The sequence below is a fragment of the Rattus norvegicus genome, chromosome 15 (assembly GCF_021556685.1).
Source record: "Rattus norvegicus strain SHRSP/BbbUtx chromosome 15, alternate assembly SHRSP_T2T, whole genome shotgun sequence".
Taxonomy (NCBI): domain Eukaryota; kingdom Metazoa; phylum Chordata; class Mammalia; order Rodentia; family Muridae; genus Rattus; species Rattus norvegicus.
Genome location: NC_141548.1, coordinates 44,032,390 through 44,050,828, shown reverse-complemented (window position 1 = coordinate 44,050,828; position 18,439 = coordinate 44,032,390). Strand labels below are relative to the sequence as shown.

Genomic DNA, 18,439 nt, shown 5'->3' with positions numbered 1-18,439 from the left:
TCTGGGTTCATTGACCATTTTTTTTCATGGCTTCTTTGTTACCTCTATGCTGTGGAGGTTTCCAGTTGGGTTTTCCCATGGTCTTTTGAGTCTCTAACCAGGGGATGAGGAATTCTGCGGCAGCTGGAACAGCAGTCAGGAGGCTTGCAGCAGAAGAGCTTACAGGGCAGGGAGAGGGATTAATCTTCGTTGGGATCTGGCTCCTTCCTACTTTGAATTCAAAGAGCTAGAGTTTTAGAAGACAAATTTCCCCCAAATTTTCTGAGCTCTGAATAACTGAAACTACCTGTTTCTTTTCTTGGTACCCATTTCCCAGTAGAAGGCTTGAGTAACAAGACACTAAAATAGAAACTACTAGGGCACTCTGACGTGAGGTCCTGAGACAGCCACAAGGGCCTGAATTTATGAATTGTAACCCACTGAGCTCTGTCACAACTCAGCCTTGATGAAACACCACACTGTCAAGGGGAGTCGTGGGACTGGGGGTTCTGTCATCCTACTCATTGGTTTCCTAAATTCAGTTCTCACCAGGGAGATAAGAGCCATGCCTATGGCATCTCACTCTTCCTGGGAAGGTGTGAGAATTACCCAGCATGTTAAAGGCTGCAAAAGAGGGAGATGTTGGGCACAGGAGACAGAGTTTCAGCAGTACAGAAGGAATGAGTTCTAGAGCTCCAACAAGCTGTGACTAGTCTTGTATCTTTTAGTTGATAGTCGCTGAGAATATATCTCACCTCTCTGCCCTCTCTGCTCTCCCCAACCTCCCCCACCCCCGCCGGATGGTAACGATGTAAATAGATGAGTATGTCAGTCAGCTCTGCCATAATCCAGCGTACAGCACACCTTCAGTATATACAATTCCAAGTCCGGGCTCAGCGTGTGGCTCCATGCATAGCATTGGTTGGTGGTAGTGTGTGTGCATGGGGGTGGGGGTACGGGGATAACAGTACTTTTGAGTTGTTATTTTCATATAATGGGCTTGTCCTGTGGGTGTAACTGCTTGTCCACAGTGGGAGAACAGGGGAAATACTCTGTTACCTATGCTATTTGCGGAAGTAACTGTTTGAGGAAGCACAGAGAGGCAGAAGGACAGAATGGGTGAGTTCTCAGCAACTCAAGGCTGGAGAGAACAGAAGGCACAGGATGGCCAGGGACCCTGAGACCTGATCAGACACTCCTCTCCCAGGACATTGCTTAGAATCTGGGATGACTTTCCATGTCCCAGGTCTCTCCTGCCAGGCTGCATCAGTTGCCTGTCTATACTGTTTATACCAAACCTCAGTTTGGATTGGATTCGGAAATGTCGTCTTGCTGCCTAGCCTGGCTTTGTGCTAAGAAGACTGGCCACTCTCCATGGTCCGTGTGGAGAATACAGGAAGTCAGACTGTAAGGAAGGGGCCTCCAGGAAGAGGCAAAGCCTTATGCATGTGGGACAGACGGTACAGATCTTTAACTATATTTAACCAATATAGCAGCAAGAGAGCTTAAAATCTTGTAACTGCATGGGATTCTAAATGTGGGTGTGTTTTTATGTAGTTACAAATTCAGTATGCAAATTCCACTCTCTGTGGCTTAACATTTTTATATACATCTTTTCATATACTACTACTCTCGTATTTTTATCATGGCTCATTCCTATGTTATTGACACTGCTGAAATTTCCTTCAGAGCCTTTTGTTCTGGTTCTCATCATTTCCCTCACAGTACAGCAGTGAACATCCTTGTACAAATGATCTGCTTTCCTCACTTCAGACCCATGGGTTGTCCAGGTTAGCTTTAACTGTCAACTAGATACAATCTAGAAAGATCTGGAAATGGAATCTCATTTGAGGAATCACCTAGATCAGACTGGCCTGGGGCATGACTGCAGGGATTATTTTAATTGCTAATCAATGTAGGGCAGCACAGCCCACTGTGGGCAGCACCATTCCTTAGGCAGGTGGTCCTGAGCTGTATTTGAAAACTGTATAAGAGAGCATGAGCCTACCTGCCAGTCAGCAAACAGCATCTTTCATGGTTCCTGCCACACTTCATTAAATTCCTGCCTTGACTTTTGCAATGATGTATAGTGACATGAAATCATAAGCCAAATAAAACCCTTTTCCCCTGAAGTCACTTTTTGTCAGAGCATTTCTTATCAAAGCAATAGAAGTGAAACTAGGACATGGGATGTGTTTCCCAAACCAGGTTATCAGGTGTGAGTTATTGAGTATTTAAAACCCTTGCTCACCAGAAAGCCAGTTCTGAGTAACTCACAACCCATCGTGTTTGTTTTGTCTTCCCTTTGGGTCTCTTGGCTCCTTTAAGGAGTTTGCAGTCGGTTTCTTAAAGTTGATTCTATTAGCATTTTTAACCACAAGGGTTTCTCCATCTATTTTTAATTTCCTAAGTCATTTCACACAGGTGGCAGCCTGTTCGCTTGACAGGGCATCTGGATTGTTGTTTTAGTTGATTCACGTCAGAACGAAGGCTGATTTCTGTCCAGATGGGGGCATCATGATGTTTGACGGTTTCGGTGTCTGTTTACACAATGCAGAACTTTGGTGTAGACTGGATTTGTAGACTAGCAGATTGGAGGCTGGCAGGTGGAAGCTTGTTCAAGAGGATGTTTTTGTGAGATGAGGAGGGCGATGTCTATGATGGAAGTCTTGTGTTTATACTTTATAGGGTTGGTTGTTTTTTTTTTCCACTCAGGTTTTCTGTTTTTAAAAGCTTTCATTTTATTTATGATCATTTTTTTCTTTTTACCTGCATGTACATCTGTGAGGGTGTCAGAAGCTCTGGAACTGGAGTTAGAGATGGGTGTGAGTTGCCATGCAGGTGCTGGGAATTGAACCCAGGTCCTCTTGAAGAACAGCTTGTGCTCGTAACTACAGATCCATCTCTCCAGCCCCTCAAGTTTTCTTTTTTATTACCATTTTTAAATTAAATATCTGGATCACATTAGATCCCTCAATAAAATTCGGTATATTCCTCTTACTCCACACAGCACTCTGATGAAGGCCTGTATTCCTGTCAGGGCTGCATAGCTAGCAAAAGATGAGCTTAGAGGTGGAATTTTTGTTTACGCAGTACTCTAGGAGTCATGTCAGAAAAGCAATGTGCAGCTGAGCTTCCCTTCAGCACATCCAGAGCCACAGATTCCCAAGGTGGAGCTGAGGCTGTGTATGGACTAGGTGTGTTGGTGAAGAAGGAAAATTAAGTTCTCATCCAGCTTCTGCCTCTTAAGGAAGGGAACCCTACGGTGGCTGGCTCTGTCAGTTTTCCTGAGGCTCAAAGTGGGAAAGATTTCTGCCTTGAGGACTTCAGCAAAGTAGTGAGAGCAAGGACATGGAAAGAGGGGACCTCGCACAGCCTGGAAGACTCCTCATCTAAGCGTTTACCAACCACAGACGGAAAATACTTGAAACACCATCTATCTGTTCCGAATGTTTACAGACTCTTATCTCTTTCTAAAGTGATAGGATAAAATGGCTATTTGTATATTAAGTGTATTAGTTACCTTGGGTTGAGTATACCATCTACAGGAGGATGTGCATAAGCTAGATAGAATTGCCATGTCATTTATAGGAGGGGCTGGGACTTGCTTAGATGTTGACATCTGTAAGGTCTTAGAATGAGTTCCTTGCAGACATTGAAGGATGCCTGAATGTAAATATGTAAACCCTTCCCCTCCTTCCTTCCTTCCTTCAGCCACTGTTTAAATCTTGGCTGGAGGAATGGGTCCATCTTTTTTTTTCTTTGCTATGATAACTTAGTTTATGGGTCAAGCCAAGTCGATGCAAAGCTGGTTGTTCTTTTTTTCATTTCCTTTTTTTATAACCAAAATAAATAAATCAGGTCTGTCCCTGTGAGGTCAAAAGAATGAGGAAGGACAGCTGATTCCTTGGGACACCTTGCCCTTATCCACTGATCTGCTTTTTACCTGCCTTGGGACGGCAAAGAAAAGGATTCGTCAACAGCTTCTGTGCGTTCAAGGGAACAACAGAGAAAATTAAATGGCTGGGTTGAGGGTGGGGGTTAGGAGAGAAGAGTCGGCAGAACCAAGAGGCAGCCAGTGCCTGAGGGTTGAGACCCAAGGGAGCTTCTAGGCCTTACTCAGAGCCAATCATTTCAGGGATGGTAGCTAGGGCAAAATTTCCCACACATACCCCTAAACCCAAAAAGGGTAGAGAGCTGACCTAACATCACTTCTAAAGCCTCTCCAAATACCCCATGCCATTCTCCATTCATTCAATGTCTAGATGACACCCAAAAACCTGCCAGCTGCAGTTCCTCCATGAGCCCTCTGTTTGGCCCTACCAAGATGAAACTACTCCTAGTCTTGAACTCGTGACTTGATGGGTGATGAGGATTCATGCAGCCCTGTATCCATCTGACACCGACACTCCAGATCTTGTCTTCCCAGCCCTTACTTCTCCCCTGGGCTGAAAGATCTAGAACTTTAGACTCTGTGTCAGGGGGTCCCTCACCCTGGAATACAGACCCTCAAACCCTGTGGCCCTTAATGAGCAGAACCCAGCTATAGCCACATGTGGACAAAGCCCAGGGGAAATGTTTAGGCATTTTCTAGATAGTGCAACTTCTGATGGGCCACATTACTTTGACTAACAGTGAGTTACATTACAGTTAGCATGAGTCCAAGTTTCTAAACCATGGAGCTGCTAAGTCCAGTCTTCTCCATCCCATGAGGGGAAGCCTTTCTATTTCTCTGTTCATGGCAGGGCATTTCTATGTAGCACAGCCTAGCTTCAACTTGGAAATCTGTCAAGCCAACAACTACTTTCCGAGTGCTGGGATTACAGGTGAGGGCTACAGTGCCCAGCATTTCACAAGTTAAAAGATTTTGAGAGTCTGTGTGTGTGTGTGTGTGTGTGTGTGTGTGTGTGTGTGTACCTGCCTGCCTATGGAGGCCGGGGTTGGGGGCTAGAAATAGGAATGGAAACTTGACCATCTCAGGTACCATTCTCCAGGTGCTGTCTAGCATTTTTTTTTGAGACAGAATCTCTCGTTGGTTGGAACTCACCACTCACCAACTAGTCTAGGATGGCTGGTCTGCCCATCTACCTCTGTAACAATGTGATTGTAAGACCATGCCACCACACCTAGTTTGGTTAGGTTTTTCCTACTGGGTTCTGGAGAGTAAACTGGATCTTCAGGCGTGCAACACAAGTACAGTATGAACTGATCCATTTCCCCCCAAGAATCCGTTTCGGCCTGTCATTAATGTTATCTCTCTCAATTTCAACTTGATACTTCTCATTCAGGAACTGTAAATTCTCTATATGGAGTTCAAAGGCATGGGCGGGGACAGCTAGAACACTCGTCCTCCCCCTGCTGGATTCTCACAGGCATTTGACCAACAAGAGCTGTTTGAAAACTTGTGACTTCCCCTCCTTATCATCTGGCCTGCTCATTAACCTCTCCAGAAGATGGGATAAGAACTCAGCCAAATGCCCAGACAAAGCTCTGGTTGCTTATGGCTCCAGGCTTCCTTACCCAAACACCAATTTTGTGTTCCACATGACTGGAAGTGGAGCAGTCAGGGCTGATGGATGCCCAGAGTGTGAAAGATCTTTCAGCTCAGAGAGCCTGCCCCCTGCTTCCACACACGTGGCACTTTTCTCTCTTGCCGGGCTGGGTGGGGAAATGACTGAGTGAAGTAGGGGGGGGGGGTCAAAGGTCACAGGTGGGCTGGGAGCCTGTAACTGTGAAAATTGTCCTCCTTGCCTCAACTCTTACCACTATCCAGGCAGGGGAAACCTGGACTGCACTCTCATGAGCCAGTGGCCATTTCTCTGCCTTCTGAGAGATCATACCAGTGATTGAAATTGGCCACGATAGAAATCGTTACACCAGAGAAATTGGCACATGCTGTAAACCAAGGCATCCCTGTGTATTGCCAGGAGCTGAACATTCCTCATGCTTTATCCTAAGCACCCCTGCTGCCTCTGAGGTCATACAGTGAGTCACCTTATTACCAAGTTATACTTATGCAAAATGAACCCCCCCCCACCATATGCAGTTCAAAGTCTTTAATAACGTGTTGCCACCGTCTGGTCTTGTTTCTCAGTGACCCCCTCGCCCACCTTTATCCCCAGCCCAGTAGGTCGTTTCATTTCCTGATCTTCTAGGGCATATTTTTCAGAGTCCCACAGCCCAGTGGGCAGGTCCTACTCAGTGTTTGTTAATCAGTACACTTAAGGACACTTTGGGACCCATATCATGCTATGATGGTTGTGTGTGTGTGTGTGTGTGTGTGTGTGTGTGTTCATGTGTGTGTGTTCATGTGTGTGTGCACTAAATTCTTTCTTTTGGATTATGGATCTCTGTTAGATAGAGATTCTCCTTTCTTCTCTGCTTGGCTTCATGTCATCAAGCTCTGGTATGGCTCCAGAAATTCAGAAAAGTGGAGAAAAGCAGAGGGGGAAGGGAAGGAGGAGGTAGAGAAGATGGGAGAAGAGTGGGAAACAAAGAGAAACGACAGCTAAATACCACTTGTGAGCCGGCAAATAGGGGAATTGTAGAATTCATCATCCTTATCGTTACTATTATTTTGGTGTTTGTTTTTGATCTCTGTGCACATGTGTGCAGCTATGTGTGCTCATGTGTAGGCATGCACGTAGAAGTCAGAGGTGAGCCACAGATGTCATTCTACAGGAACCATCCACCTTGGCTTTTTGAGACAGGGCTTCCCACTGGAGTCTGTTGACTAGACGAAGCCGTGAGCCCCCGGATCTTCCTAACTCTGTCTTCCCAGAGCTGGAATTTTAAAAGTGTGTGTGTAGTATTTCTACGTGGGTGCTGGGGGATTGAACTCAGATCCTCATGCTTGTGCAGTATGTACCAACTAGGCTCTCTCCAACCCCTGCTTGGCTTGAAAGGGAAGGTCTTTAAAGGCAAAGTCTTACTCCGTAGCTCAGTCTGACCTGAAAATCATGCTCTTCCCACCTCTGTCTCAGTGGTGGGGTCACATGCACCACCATGAGTGCTAGAGATCGTGGAAAGCAATGGAAAGGTCAAAGAGGAGGGAGATGAATGTGGCCAGCAGCAAGAACCAAGCCTTGAACTAATGAGGAAAACAGAGGCTCCCTTAACAGGAAGGTAAAGTGCTGAGCCTCTGGTGCTCTCTAGCTTCTTCAGAGAGCCAGCTGACCTGTAGGGAGGCAGGTGTGGGTAACAGAAGGCTCCAAGTGGGTAATGGGTGTAGGGGTGGGGAGCAGAAAATGTGGTGGAGTCTCAAATGCTTTTAGAATTACGCTGAATTATAGCAGGCAATAATCATAACCTTCCAGGTTTATTCCTTTGCCTGGAAGGAAGGGAAAAGATTAACCAAATGACAGGTTGGGGGTCCCAGAGCCATAGAATGCTGGCCCCACAGGAGCCTGGGGGCTGAAAGGACCAAGTCAGTGGGTGCAGCACAGAGCCTGGGGCACAGCTGGGTCCAGGAGCTCAGGAATGGCTCCCCAAGACTGCAAGGTCATTGCAATTAGTTAAGTGCCCGTGCCCAGCAGGCCCTGAGATAGGAAAGGCCTGCCTTCCCCATTTTGTTGATGTGGAAACAGCCAGGGGAAGTGACTCAGAGACAGAGTGGAAACAAAATGTGCCTCTCGTGACATTATGACTTCTGTTGGTCTGAGTGGCTGGCACTTGGGCTCTCTCCTGTGGGCCTTCCTTCCATGGAACATGCTTCTTCTGTATTCTCAGGTCAGGCAGGGGAACTTGTGTGGGCAGAGTGGGAATTGGGGTTGGGGGAGGCTTTCCAGGTGAACAGATAGACACAAAAGGCAATCTTGGTTATAAAGGCAGTCTTTGGGCTAGAGAGACAGACTGGGCTGCAGAGGCCACCACATTTACTGTTGAGGTGGACTTTGAAAACCTGGCTTTGCTGTTAAATTAGCTTTCCAGTTATTTCTTTAGCTGGGCACAAACAAAGGGAAGCGTGCTGACATACCTCTACTCCCAGCATTTGGGTGGGAGGCAGTGGGGCCAGGAGCATCAAGAGTCTGAGGTCAGGAGCTGGGTGATGGCTCAGTGAGGAAGGACACTTGCTGTGATGGCTCGAGTTCGAAGCCCCAGCACCCTTGTGAGAAGCTGAGCACGGCTACTTATATCTATAACCGAATCAAGGTGCAAAGATGCACCAATCTGTAAGGACAACTTTGAGGGGCAGAGACAAGTGTCCCAAGAGCTCACTGGGCAGCTAGCTCACTGGTGAAGTGAGTTTATGGTTTTGTGAGACTTTACCTCAAGGTACTAAGGAAGAGAAAAAATGAGGAAGAGATTCGATGTCCCACTCTGGCTGCATGTATCCAAATACATATGCTTACCCGCACACTCATGTGCACGAAACTCCCATGGAGAAGTATCAACACGTACTTAACACTAAAAGAGGATTCAAGGTTACCTGAAGCTGCATAGCAACCTCAAGGCCAGCCTTGATACATGAGACGCTGTCTCCAAAAGAAGCAAAAGCAAAAACTCACAGCAAAACCAAAATCGAACTCACTGGGCTACAGTATGAGTTTTCTGCACGATCCTTATATATCGGATTTTGTGGTAGACACATAAAAACATTGTCAAGGCCACCATCTGTCTCCCAACCACAATTTGGAAACTCTGATTCACACAACCTCCATCTCGAACCATCAGAGCCAGTCAGTGGCTGGACCTTAATACCCAGCCCTTACTAACGGCAGTGGACGCTGACACCAGCCTGGTAGCTTTGATACCCAGTGTTAGTCAGCAGCGCGGTTGGCATGATGTCAGGAAGATGAAGCTTACCCACTTGACTCATTCAGATGTGGGTTTCAAACTTGTCCCCAGGGCTGCTGCAGCACATCACTGGGATACCACTCACTGTGGACTTTGGAGTCAGGCATCATGGTAGTTCAAGTCTTTGAAACTTGTTGGCTCTGTGGCCTGGAAAAGCTGACCTTGGCAGGCCTCAGTTTCCTCTCAGAGCACATAAGGACAATTCACATCTGCAGAATTATTCTGAGAAATCAGGTTATTGTGTAAACTCCCTGGAATCTAGTAGTATTTGTTCCATAAGAGATAACACTGCCTTACTTGACAAGGGGCGTTCTTTTCCCTGTGTTGATCCCTAGAACCTTCCTCAGGCTGGGAATGCAGAACTTGGTACTCTGGCTAAGTTATCTGGAAGAGATTAAATTCCTGTTTCAGCCCCACCTCCTTTGGGCAGGTAGATGACTTGCCATTCAGGAAGAGCATAATTGAGTTTCTTCCAGAAGATTATTAGGGACTCAGAGACTCAATGGGCCCCTGGAGTACCCTTTGAAAGTTTGAGCCAAGAAGTTTTTGTAGTCAATCAAAAATGTTTCCTGTTTTAATTTGGACCCATTTCCTTGTGTTTGTTATTCTTTGCCTGCGGCCTGAGCAGTTCTGGGGCCTAGGAAGTCCACTGAAGCCCACGGTGGCACAGAGCCAAGGCTTCACTGGCACCATGGTATGGACATGCACGCCTTGAACACCACTTACTGGGAGGGCCGAGGGCAGACTAGGATATAGGGTGGAGTGGTCATCAGTGCAGGGAAAGCCAAGTCTGGAGAAAAGGGTAGGGCTTTGGCTCATGAACTGAGGGGTCAGAGGACTTTTCAAAGCTTGAAAGCCAGAAACAGGCTAAGGCTACAGACGAGAAACTCAAATAACCAGGAGGTGCAGGAAGTTCCTTCACCAGTTAAAGGAGCTGCCAGTTTGTTGCTCACCATCTCAGCCTGACTTGGAATTCAGGGGTATACATTGGTAGCTTGAAATCAACCATGATGGAAATATATACACCATGGGTGGGGAAGGCTGAGGTCACACACTTTCCCCTGTAGAAAACTCCTGGCAGATGAACAAAATATGGGAATGTGGTGGTCACGTAAGATTGTGGAATGTAGGCAAGCAATAGCCAGGGAGTGATTTCTCCTTGTGTCCTCCTACTATTGGGCTTTCATCCCTTCTCTCCCTTCACAAGTCTTCTAGAAGTTAAGCAGGGTATTGTCCCATGTTGTAGGAGAAAAAAGAGACTAGGAAAAGTCCAGACATTTGCACTGGGAAAATTCTTTAAAAGTTCTGGAACAGGGTCACAGGCAGAGTGAGCCGAAGAGACTGGTGAAGCTAGGTGAATCTGAGACTCGGGGGACAGGCTTCCCTAAACACTACCTTCTGCTAACTCTGCTCCGGAGAGTTTGGGTCTCCAAACAATTACAAATTGCTGCTATGTAGGGTAGGCTGGTTATTTTCATGTGTTAATAGAGATATGGGCCCTGCCTTGTGGGCTGGGGTCTTCCCAGTCAAATTCTATGTTTTCATTCCTAGTTCTTACAGGACCAGTGGAGACAGGGAAGTTGGTAAATGCTGCCTGGCACGCTCGTTACTGCAGTTTTATGTCACCCTATCCTTGGGGCAATACTGTCTTTGTGTGGACATGTGCATGTGAATGCCTTAAGATTTTTCTAAATTCTATAGCCATTCTGCCAGTTTCTCCTGCAAATGTGTTTTCCCCAGGACAAAATGCAGAACTGAGGGGCCCACATCAGGCTAAAGGTAAAAGCGGATCATGGGTGACCAGAATGACTTTGCTAACATATTTCTGTCAGCGCCCTGTGGGCCATGAGCTCACTGGGCTAGGGGAAGCTGCTGAAGATAAGAAATCCACATCCTCTGGGCTTACAGGCAATGACTGACTTGTTAGCCAATGTGGGCTGTTGTTGCTCAGAGGTAGATCATTAGTATTTGGTCATGGTCAAGATTTGGAGACAGAATGCTCACTGTGCTAGACACTGTTTGCTCAGGTTGGGAGATGGGTGGGGCTCCCAAGTACACCAGGTTGTAGTTTTTTATTGTTATACATGCGTATATACATAATACATACATACATACATACACATAAACACATATGTACATGAATATACACACATACACACATATACACATACATATGCTAATGTCTATGCCTATACCTATACATGTGTATATATGTAGAAATAGAGATAGATAGATATACAAACATACTTGATTTTTAAGAATAATTTTGGGCTTACAGCAAAATTACAGGAAATGCGAAGAATTCCCATAATGCCACTCATGCTACGTGCACAGCTTCTCCCATTACCAATCCCATCCTGATACCATTGTAGCCCTCTCTGTCATTTAACATCAGAGTTTATCCTTTGTGTCTACAAGATAGACAGGAGTATGAAGATCCTTGCCTACCCTTAGAGAATCACAGTGAGCATTTCCATTGTCTGAGCATACTCTGTGCTCGCAGTTAATCCCTCCCCGTCTCCTTACAGCAACTCCTGGCCTTAAAACGACCTTTAAACTTTGTTTTTCTACAACTGGAACCTCTTTCGCTTACAACTATTTATTTAGCCATATATGGGCCTTTAATCTCAGCACTCGGGAGGCCAGGGCAGGTGGATCTCTGTAAGTTTGAGGCCAGGTTGACATACACACAGAGACTCTATCTCAAAGAAAAAATATAATCCCTTAAGGTTCTTCCATGTAGTCATAGTTTGACAACTCTTCTTTTTGCATGCATGCATGCTTGTGTGTGTGTGTGTGTGTGTGTGTGTGTGTGTGTGTGTGTGTGTGTGTGTGTGTAAATGTGTTCCTATACATAAGGGTAGCACATCTATGTGGGAGTATGCATGCACCAATGTGCATGTGCATATGGAGGCTTGAGAGCAGCCTTGGGTCCTAACAATGGACCCTTCTTTGAAACAAGGTCTCACCAACCTGGCACTCACCAGGTAGTCCTGTGAGGCCCAGGTATCTTCCTGTCTCTGCCTTCCTTCAGTGGGATGATAAATGCATGTCACCACGCCTGGCTATTAAAACAGCAGCAGCAACCATGAGTTCTGGGGATAGAGCTCAGGTCCACACGCTTGCACAGCCAGTGCTGTGCCGTCATTACGCAGGCCCAAATCTTCTCTTCAGAATGAGTAGGAGTTCATTGTGTGGATCCCAGTTTGCACATCCATTCATATTGGCTGAGTCCTTATTTTGGCAATTACAGATGAGACTGCCATTAACCTCCATGAGCAGGTGTTGGTGTGGCTGCTAAGTTTTCAAACTCTTTGGGTAAATACTGAGGGAGAGGATCCGTTGATGGTGTGGTAAGAGACTTCCAGGTTGTCTCCTAATACGGGCTGCCTCCTTCATGCCCCCACATCTTATTGCAGTTTTTTCTCACTGTCTCTGTGTTTTGAATTGAAAGCAAAGCTCTGCTCTAGGAGCAGCCATAACAGTGCAGGCTCAAGAGCATCTGAAGGACTCACTCCTAAGTCCCTGACACTTTGCCCTGGCTGTGTCTAGGCACAGGTTTCAGCCTTCTGCTTTATCTTCAAGCAGGGATTGCTGCCTCTACCTTCCTCATCACTCAGTGACACACATGACATATGACCATGGCGAATTTCCCAGTTCTCACTGTTGGATCTTGGATTTCACTAATACGTTAGGCCTATTTAAGCATTTCTAGGGCATCTAGGGTGTCTAGGATGTGCCTACTGATGCTGCAGCCTTCTTAATGAAGATGCTACCTAGAGTGAAGGGACACCTGATGGGATCACTAAAGACACACACACACACACACACACACACTGCTTTCTTCACTATGGATGCTGAGAGGTTGCCTGTTGTAAACTGAATGTGGGTTTAATGTCCTTTCTAGCTTAAGTCCATGTTCCCACCAGCATGACACAACATCATTGCTGTGCCATTGGCCTTCACTGTTAGGACACTAGCATTTCTGTTTTGATTGGTTTGTGCTGCTGTAACAAAGTACCAGAGCCAAGTTGGCTTCCAAACCAAAGGTATTTGGAGGCTAAAAGGCAAGACCAAGGCGCAGCATGATCAGGTCTGGGTGAGGCCCCCTTCCCAGGTACACATTGCCAATCTGCTGTAACCAAAAGATGGTGAAAAAGCTCTCTTGGGAATCCCACTACTTGGGGCTATATATCTTAACATTTCTACCTCTCACACAAGCACTTGGGGGTTAGAATTTGAGCATATGAATATTAAGGGACTCATGCATTCAGTCCATTGCAGATAAGGTCAAGCCCTGGGGTTGTGTGTCATAGATCACTTTCCCCCTCGGATGCCTGTCTCAGAATCCACCTTTGTGAAAGCCTGTGTACAAAGTACCACATATAAATGGAAGCCCACCAGACCAGCAGATCCGCAAGCCAGCAGGCCAGCACTTAATTGTGCAGTTGCTTGTTTGTACTCCTGACTAGGACTATGCTATTTAGGGACAAAGAACCCCCTCATCTTCTTAGTCCTAAAGCACCATTGTCATCATCCATCCTGGGTCCCCTCAGGCCTTGCCACTTCAGTTTTCTCCCTCATCTCCCAGATGTCAGCTCTGCTTCTTTGCCTAAAGGCTTTCTGACATCTCCCTTGTGTAGAACTGACAGGAACTTGCGGGAACACTGAGCATACGAAGTGGAGTAGAAATATTCCCAGATCTCTCTCTCTCTCTGACTGAGATATGTTCTATCCTGGGCTTTCCAGTCCCCTCCAGTTCCCAGAAGATGGAAACTGGGCTTGCCCAAATTTCAGTACTCAGCACACAGCCCTCTTTTTCCCTCTCTTCCCTTCAATGCCATATTGTCCTATGCTCCTGGGGGTGCTTCCTTCAGATATCCCTCAAATAACTTCTGAATTCCTATAGATCAAGAATTCATATGGATTGTCACTGTAGAACACTACAGTAGAACACACACACACACACACACACACACACACACATATACATAGAGAAAAAGAAAGAGGAGTATACATAGAGAGAGGTTTATATAGAAGGAGGTATACATAAAGACAGGTATGCATAGAGACAGGTATACAAATTCAGATAGACTTCTAGAACACATGTTCTCCTCTCTGTCAGTCTTGTTCCAAGATGTACCCACTCTTGTGAGCTCAGCCTTGTGCTCCCCCTTTCTGCCTGCCCTGACCTAGGAGACATGTCTTCTTTCTCCCGAATTCTTACAATGCCTCCTTTGTCCCTTCCTAAAATACACCTCCTTCAGTGTTATTATTGTGTGGATATACGCACATGTACATGAGAGGTATGTGTGCATATGCAGGTAGAGGTCAGAGGTAAAATTTGAATCTCTTTCTCATTCAGCCTCCATTTTATTCTTGGAGACAAGATCTCTCATGGAACTGAGAGCTTGTGGACTCAGGTGGACTGGCCAGCAAGCTCTGAGACCCACCTTTTCCTCTCCATACCCCCCCCCCCAGTGCTGGGATTATAGGACACATCACCATACCTGGATTTCCTGGATTTTATGAGGTTACTGGGGATCTGAACTCAGGTCTTTGTACTTTATTGACTGAGCCATCTGTACTTTACTGTTTTGTTTTGAAGGAATAGTTCCTTAGAGTAATGACTTTTCAGATCTTTCCTGGTATCTGGATCAGTATAAATAAATAATCATAGGCTGTCCATCTTTGCATTGTAACATTATTTTCCCTCCTGACTCCTGGTGCAGGTGATCCCTCCCCTAAAACCGCATTCATGTGAGAAGGCACACCTTTCATCTCTAAGAATATGTCTCAGACCTAGGGCTTAGCTCATTCCAGAACTAGCTGGATGGTTTTTGTTTGGAGACAAGGTCTTGCTCTGTAGATCAGGCTGGCCTCACATTTATGGCAGCCCTCTTTCCTCAGCTTCCCAAGTGCTGACATGACAAGTGTGAGCCATCAGACCCAAGTTTAAGGTGATCATTAGAAAAATCTTGGAAATTAAGACTATTTAAGCCTCACCACAGACACATTCAATGCCAGCACCAAGGACAGTGCTTGGAGGTACACTGGTGACCCCTGTACAAGCCTCAGCTGATGTTGCCAATTACAACTTCCCTCACTTCTTTCGGACATTCCCCCACTTTATAATTTTATACTTTTATTTATGTATTTTTATCGTGTGTGTGTGTGTGTGTGTGTGTGTGTGTGTGTGTGTGTGTGTGTGTGTGTGTGTTGGGGAGGGGTGCATGCAGGAAACCAAGTGGAGCACAAACTACTCTCTGGAGTAAGTTCTCTCCTGCCACCTTGTGGGTTTGAAGATGGAGTTTGTGGGATGGTTAGGCACCTCTCTGCTGAACTGTCTCAATAGCTTTATCCGCTGCTTTAGATCAGAAGAAAGTCAATCCTGGATAGTTCTGTTGGATGCAGAGACTGGGTTAAGACAGTTGAGAGTCAGGCTGAGTTACTGACTACAAGGATTCTTAATTTACTTCTGTGTCAGGCCACGCTGTCCTCAGTACTGGCTGCTTCAAGTGGAAGCCCAGACTAGCTCCACCGTGTAAAACCACTCTCCACCCTAAACAGCAGTGGGAGGGGGTGGGGGTGGGGAAATAGCCAAGGGGCTTTTCCCCTAGGCTGACCTTTCTGTGACACCTGATCCTCTACATGCCAGTTCCTCTGAGGTCCAGGCCTCCTACCTGAAAACTCTAACTGGTGCTGAGGTTGTGGGCAGACCAGCCAAGCTTATGGCCTGGACCTGATCTGGGGACTTTGTCATCTTCTCTATTCATTCCCTTGGGCCACTGATCCCCAAGTTCTGTGTCTTCTCAGATTCTCCTCTCCATCCTGTTTCCCCTCTATTTATCACAGCCTCCCTCCCTGCTTTTTCTGCTCTGCTATGTCATGCCACAGCCGCCTCCTCTCACAGCTGCCTCGTGTGCTAAGTGTGGGCCTCTTGCCTGGGAGCCAGTGTTGGAGAACAGGGAAGGAAATGGGGCTAGAAGACAGACCTTGTGTGCTTGTGAGCTAGTCTAGGTTATATACCTGGGTGTTTTTCCCACGGGCTCCTATGTGCCGCAGCCTTCCAAGTCAAAGCAGCTAGAGGCCTTTGCAGGAAGTTTTCAGGAGAATGAGAATGGGCTGTTGTATCAGTTGTGGATCTTGTGGGTGTGCTAGCCTGGGGGATGAGGCATGTGGCTTGCAGAAGCTCACTCTGTGGCTGTCTCTTTGTTGTCTCCGCAGGACTGCAATGTGCTGGTCCTAGCTGCAGTCTGAGAGGATGTCCGGGGTGTCTGAGCCCCTGAGCCGTGTAAAAGTGGGCACTTTGCGCCCGCCCGAGGGCCCCCCAGAGCCCATGGTAGTGGTACCAGTAGACGTGGAGAAGGAAGACGTGCGTATCCTCAAGGTCTGCTTCTACAGCAACAGCTTCAACCCAGGGAAGAACTTCAAGCTTGTCAAATGCACAGTGCAGACAGAGATCCAGGTAAGTGTGGAGGACTCTGTTCCTCAGCTGGTCTTCTCCTTCTACGTCCTAGACAGACAAGCAACCCTTCTTGAGCCTAGCAACTTCTTCTAGCATTGTCTGGGCAGGGCGGAGGTTGGCATCAGGAGAGACATTTCCAGCTTGCTGCTCTAGCCTCCTCCAGCTGCGCATGCAGGGTAACAATATGCTGGCTTGTTTTAGCTTGCCTTTATTGAACACTTGCTATATGAATCCATGTGGTCAGTTTCTCAACATAGATGCTATTGAATTCTCCCATGAGGAGACACAATGAGGACATCCCCGGTCTCTTCCAGAACATTCCTTCATAATGGCCCTCAGAAGATTGCTCTGGAGGGCTCATAATTTGAGCAAAGGAATTGAGTACCTTGAGGAAAGTCTCCCCAGGTCCAAGGGAGCTTAATTGGCTCTCTGTCACTAGCGCTTCTAATGTCTCAAAGCCCTCCGTGCACTGGTGACTGCTTTCATCAGCACTGTGGTGGTCCTGGCTGCCAGGCCACTGTGCTGTATCTTGCGCAGTGCACGCTACAGCTCACACACTGGAGCAGGATGCATTGATAAGCCTACTGTCTCTTCCAGTTAGCATCCTTGCTGTGGTTGGGTAGATTCCTGTTTCCCACAGCTGATCTGATTAGGGTCCTGCTTGTTCCTCACATGTGTTCTGATGAGAGAATGTGAGTGTGTGAAGAGAGTAAGGCACACTTCCCTCTGTCCTCTACTGACACTCAAGTCTTCTTTGGGTGTCCCATTTCTTCACATACCTGATGTCACCCACTGCCAACTCAACTCATTTGATTTCCAAAAGTTAATGTGGGTTGCAAGTCACACGGGGGTAGGGGTGGGGGTGGACACCATACTGCCCAATTTTGATGACAAGCGAACACTCCAGCTATTCCTGCTAGGATGTGCTCTGTGGATGCGGTGGAGGACAGATGGGACTGTCAGAAGTCAGGGCACCACTGTCCATGGGGGAAGAAATGGTAGAGAATGACTGGAAGGCTGTCTTGGTGAATAAGCAGATTTACGATGTGGCACAAGCTGTATTTCTAAGTATCTAGTGGGGAGATGGCCACACGCAACGAAGCTGTAGAATACTCGCCTTGGGAATCAAGAGTTAGATGGGAGCTAGGGAGCAGCATACAGTTGTTTGCTTGGTTTGGTTTCTGAACAGGGTCTTACAGTATAGTCTGGGTTGGTTTCATACTCACTCCGTAGCGCAGGCTAATCTTGAACTCATGAACACCATACCTCAGTTTCCCAAATGCTAGTATTACACATAGTCAGTCTACCACACATAGTTCTGGAGCTGGGAGAGCTTCCTGGGGGTGGTGTGAAGGCTCTGCAGTTACTTAAGGGAAGAATGTACACGGGCTTAGCGGAAGGCTAATGAACTCAAGCTTAAGAATGCCATGAGCGTCTGAAGAATTCTCTGGATAACAAAAGAATGAGGCAACTCTCTTCTTGGAACTTATACCCAAGCCTTTTGGTTTTTCCTGCTGGCAATGTTTCCTACTGTCGAAACATCACCTTCTAATGCCATCTTGTTATTATTACAAGCTGTGACTTTAAAACCACCTGGATGAACAGTCGTGTGAGACTCCATCTGGGTGGCTTATGTGGGCTTGGATCTGAATGCTTACAGAATCCTTGTGCAGATTTCCCTCAAGGGGACCATGCAAACCTGTTGCTTTGCTGTAGGGACTCGAAATGATAGATGGGGATACCTAGCACATAGTAGGTCCCAGGGACTGTAAGTGTTGGTGGTCTGGTCTATCACTGAGTTTTCCACAGAGGGGAAACTTCGTTTGTTTTTTTTTTTTTTTTTTTTTTTACTTAGCCACTTATCTGTCTTATTTTCTAACTTAGAAAATAACTACATTTGTATTTTAAAATAGTATACAGCGTTCTTCAAGGAGTTAACCCTGGGGCTGGAGGTATGGCGTAATACATTACATGCCTGGGGTACACAAGGTCCTGGTTTCTACCTCTAGTACTATAAAAAGGGAGGGACTGAGGGAGGGAGTGAGAGAGGGAGGGAGGAAAAGAAGAGATAGAACCAGAGGGAAGGAAAAGGAAGAAGGCAGGCTCAGAGAAGAGATTTATGCTCAAAGAGGCTTGAGAAATTTTTGGTTAAACAAGCTGAGGACTGGATAGTGGCTCAGTGATAGGTCTCTGCCC

The 18,439-nt window shown here is 46.5% G+C and overlaps 1 protein-coding gene across 14 annotated transcripts in view; it reads left to right on the top strand.

Moving 5' to 3' along the window:
• Ptk2b (protein tyrosine kinase 2 beta) overlaps positions 1–18,439 on the top strand; it is a 120,835-nt gene that overhangs the window by 50,723 nt on the left and 51,673 nt on the right. For 10 of the 14 annotated variants that reach the window (XR_015638144.1, NM_017318.3, XM_087586458.1 and 7 more), the window contains 1 exon segment: positions 16,003–16,243. Coding sequence is in view for 13 of the 14 variants with exons in the window: in NM_017318.3 (NP_059014.2) it covers positions 16,040–16,243 (204 nt within the window). In the remaining variant the exon portion in view is untranslated. 14 annotated transcript variants of the gene reach the window in all.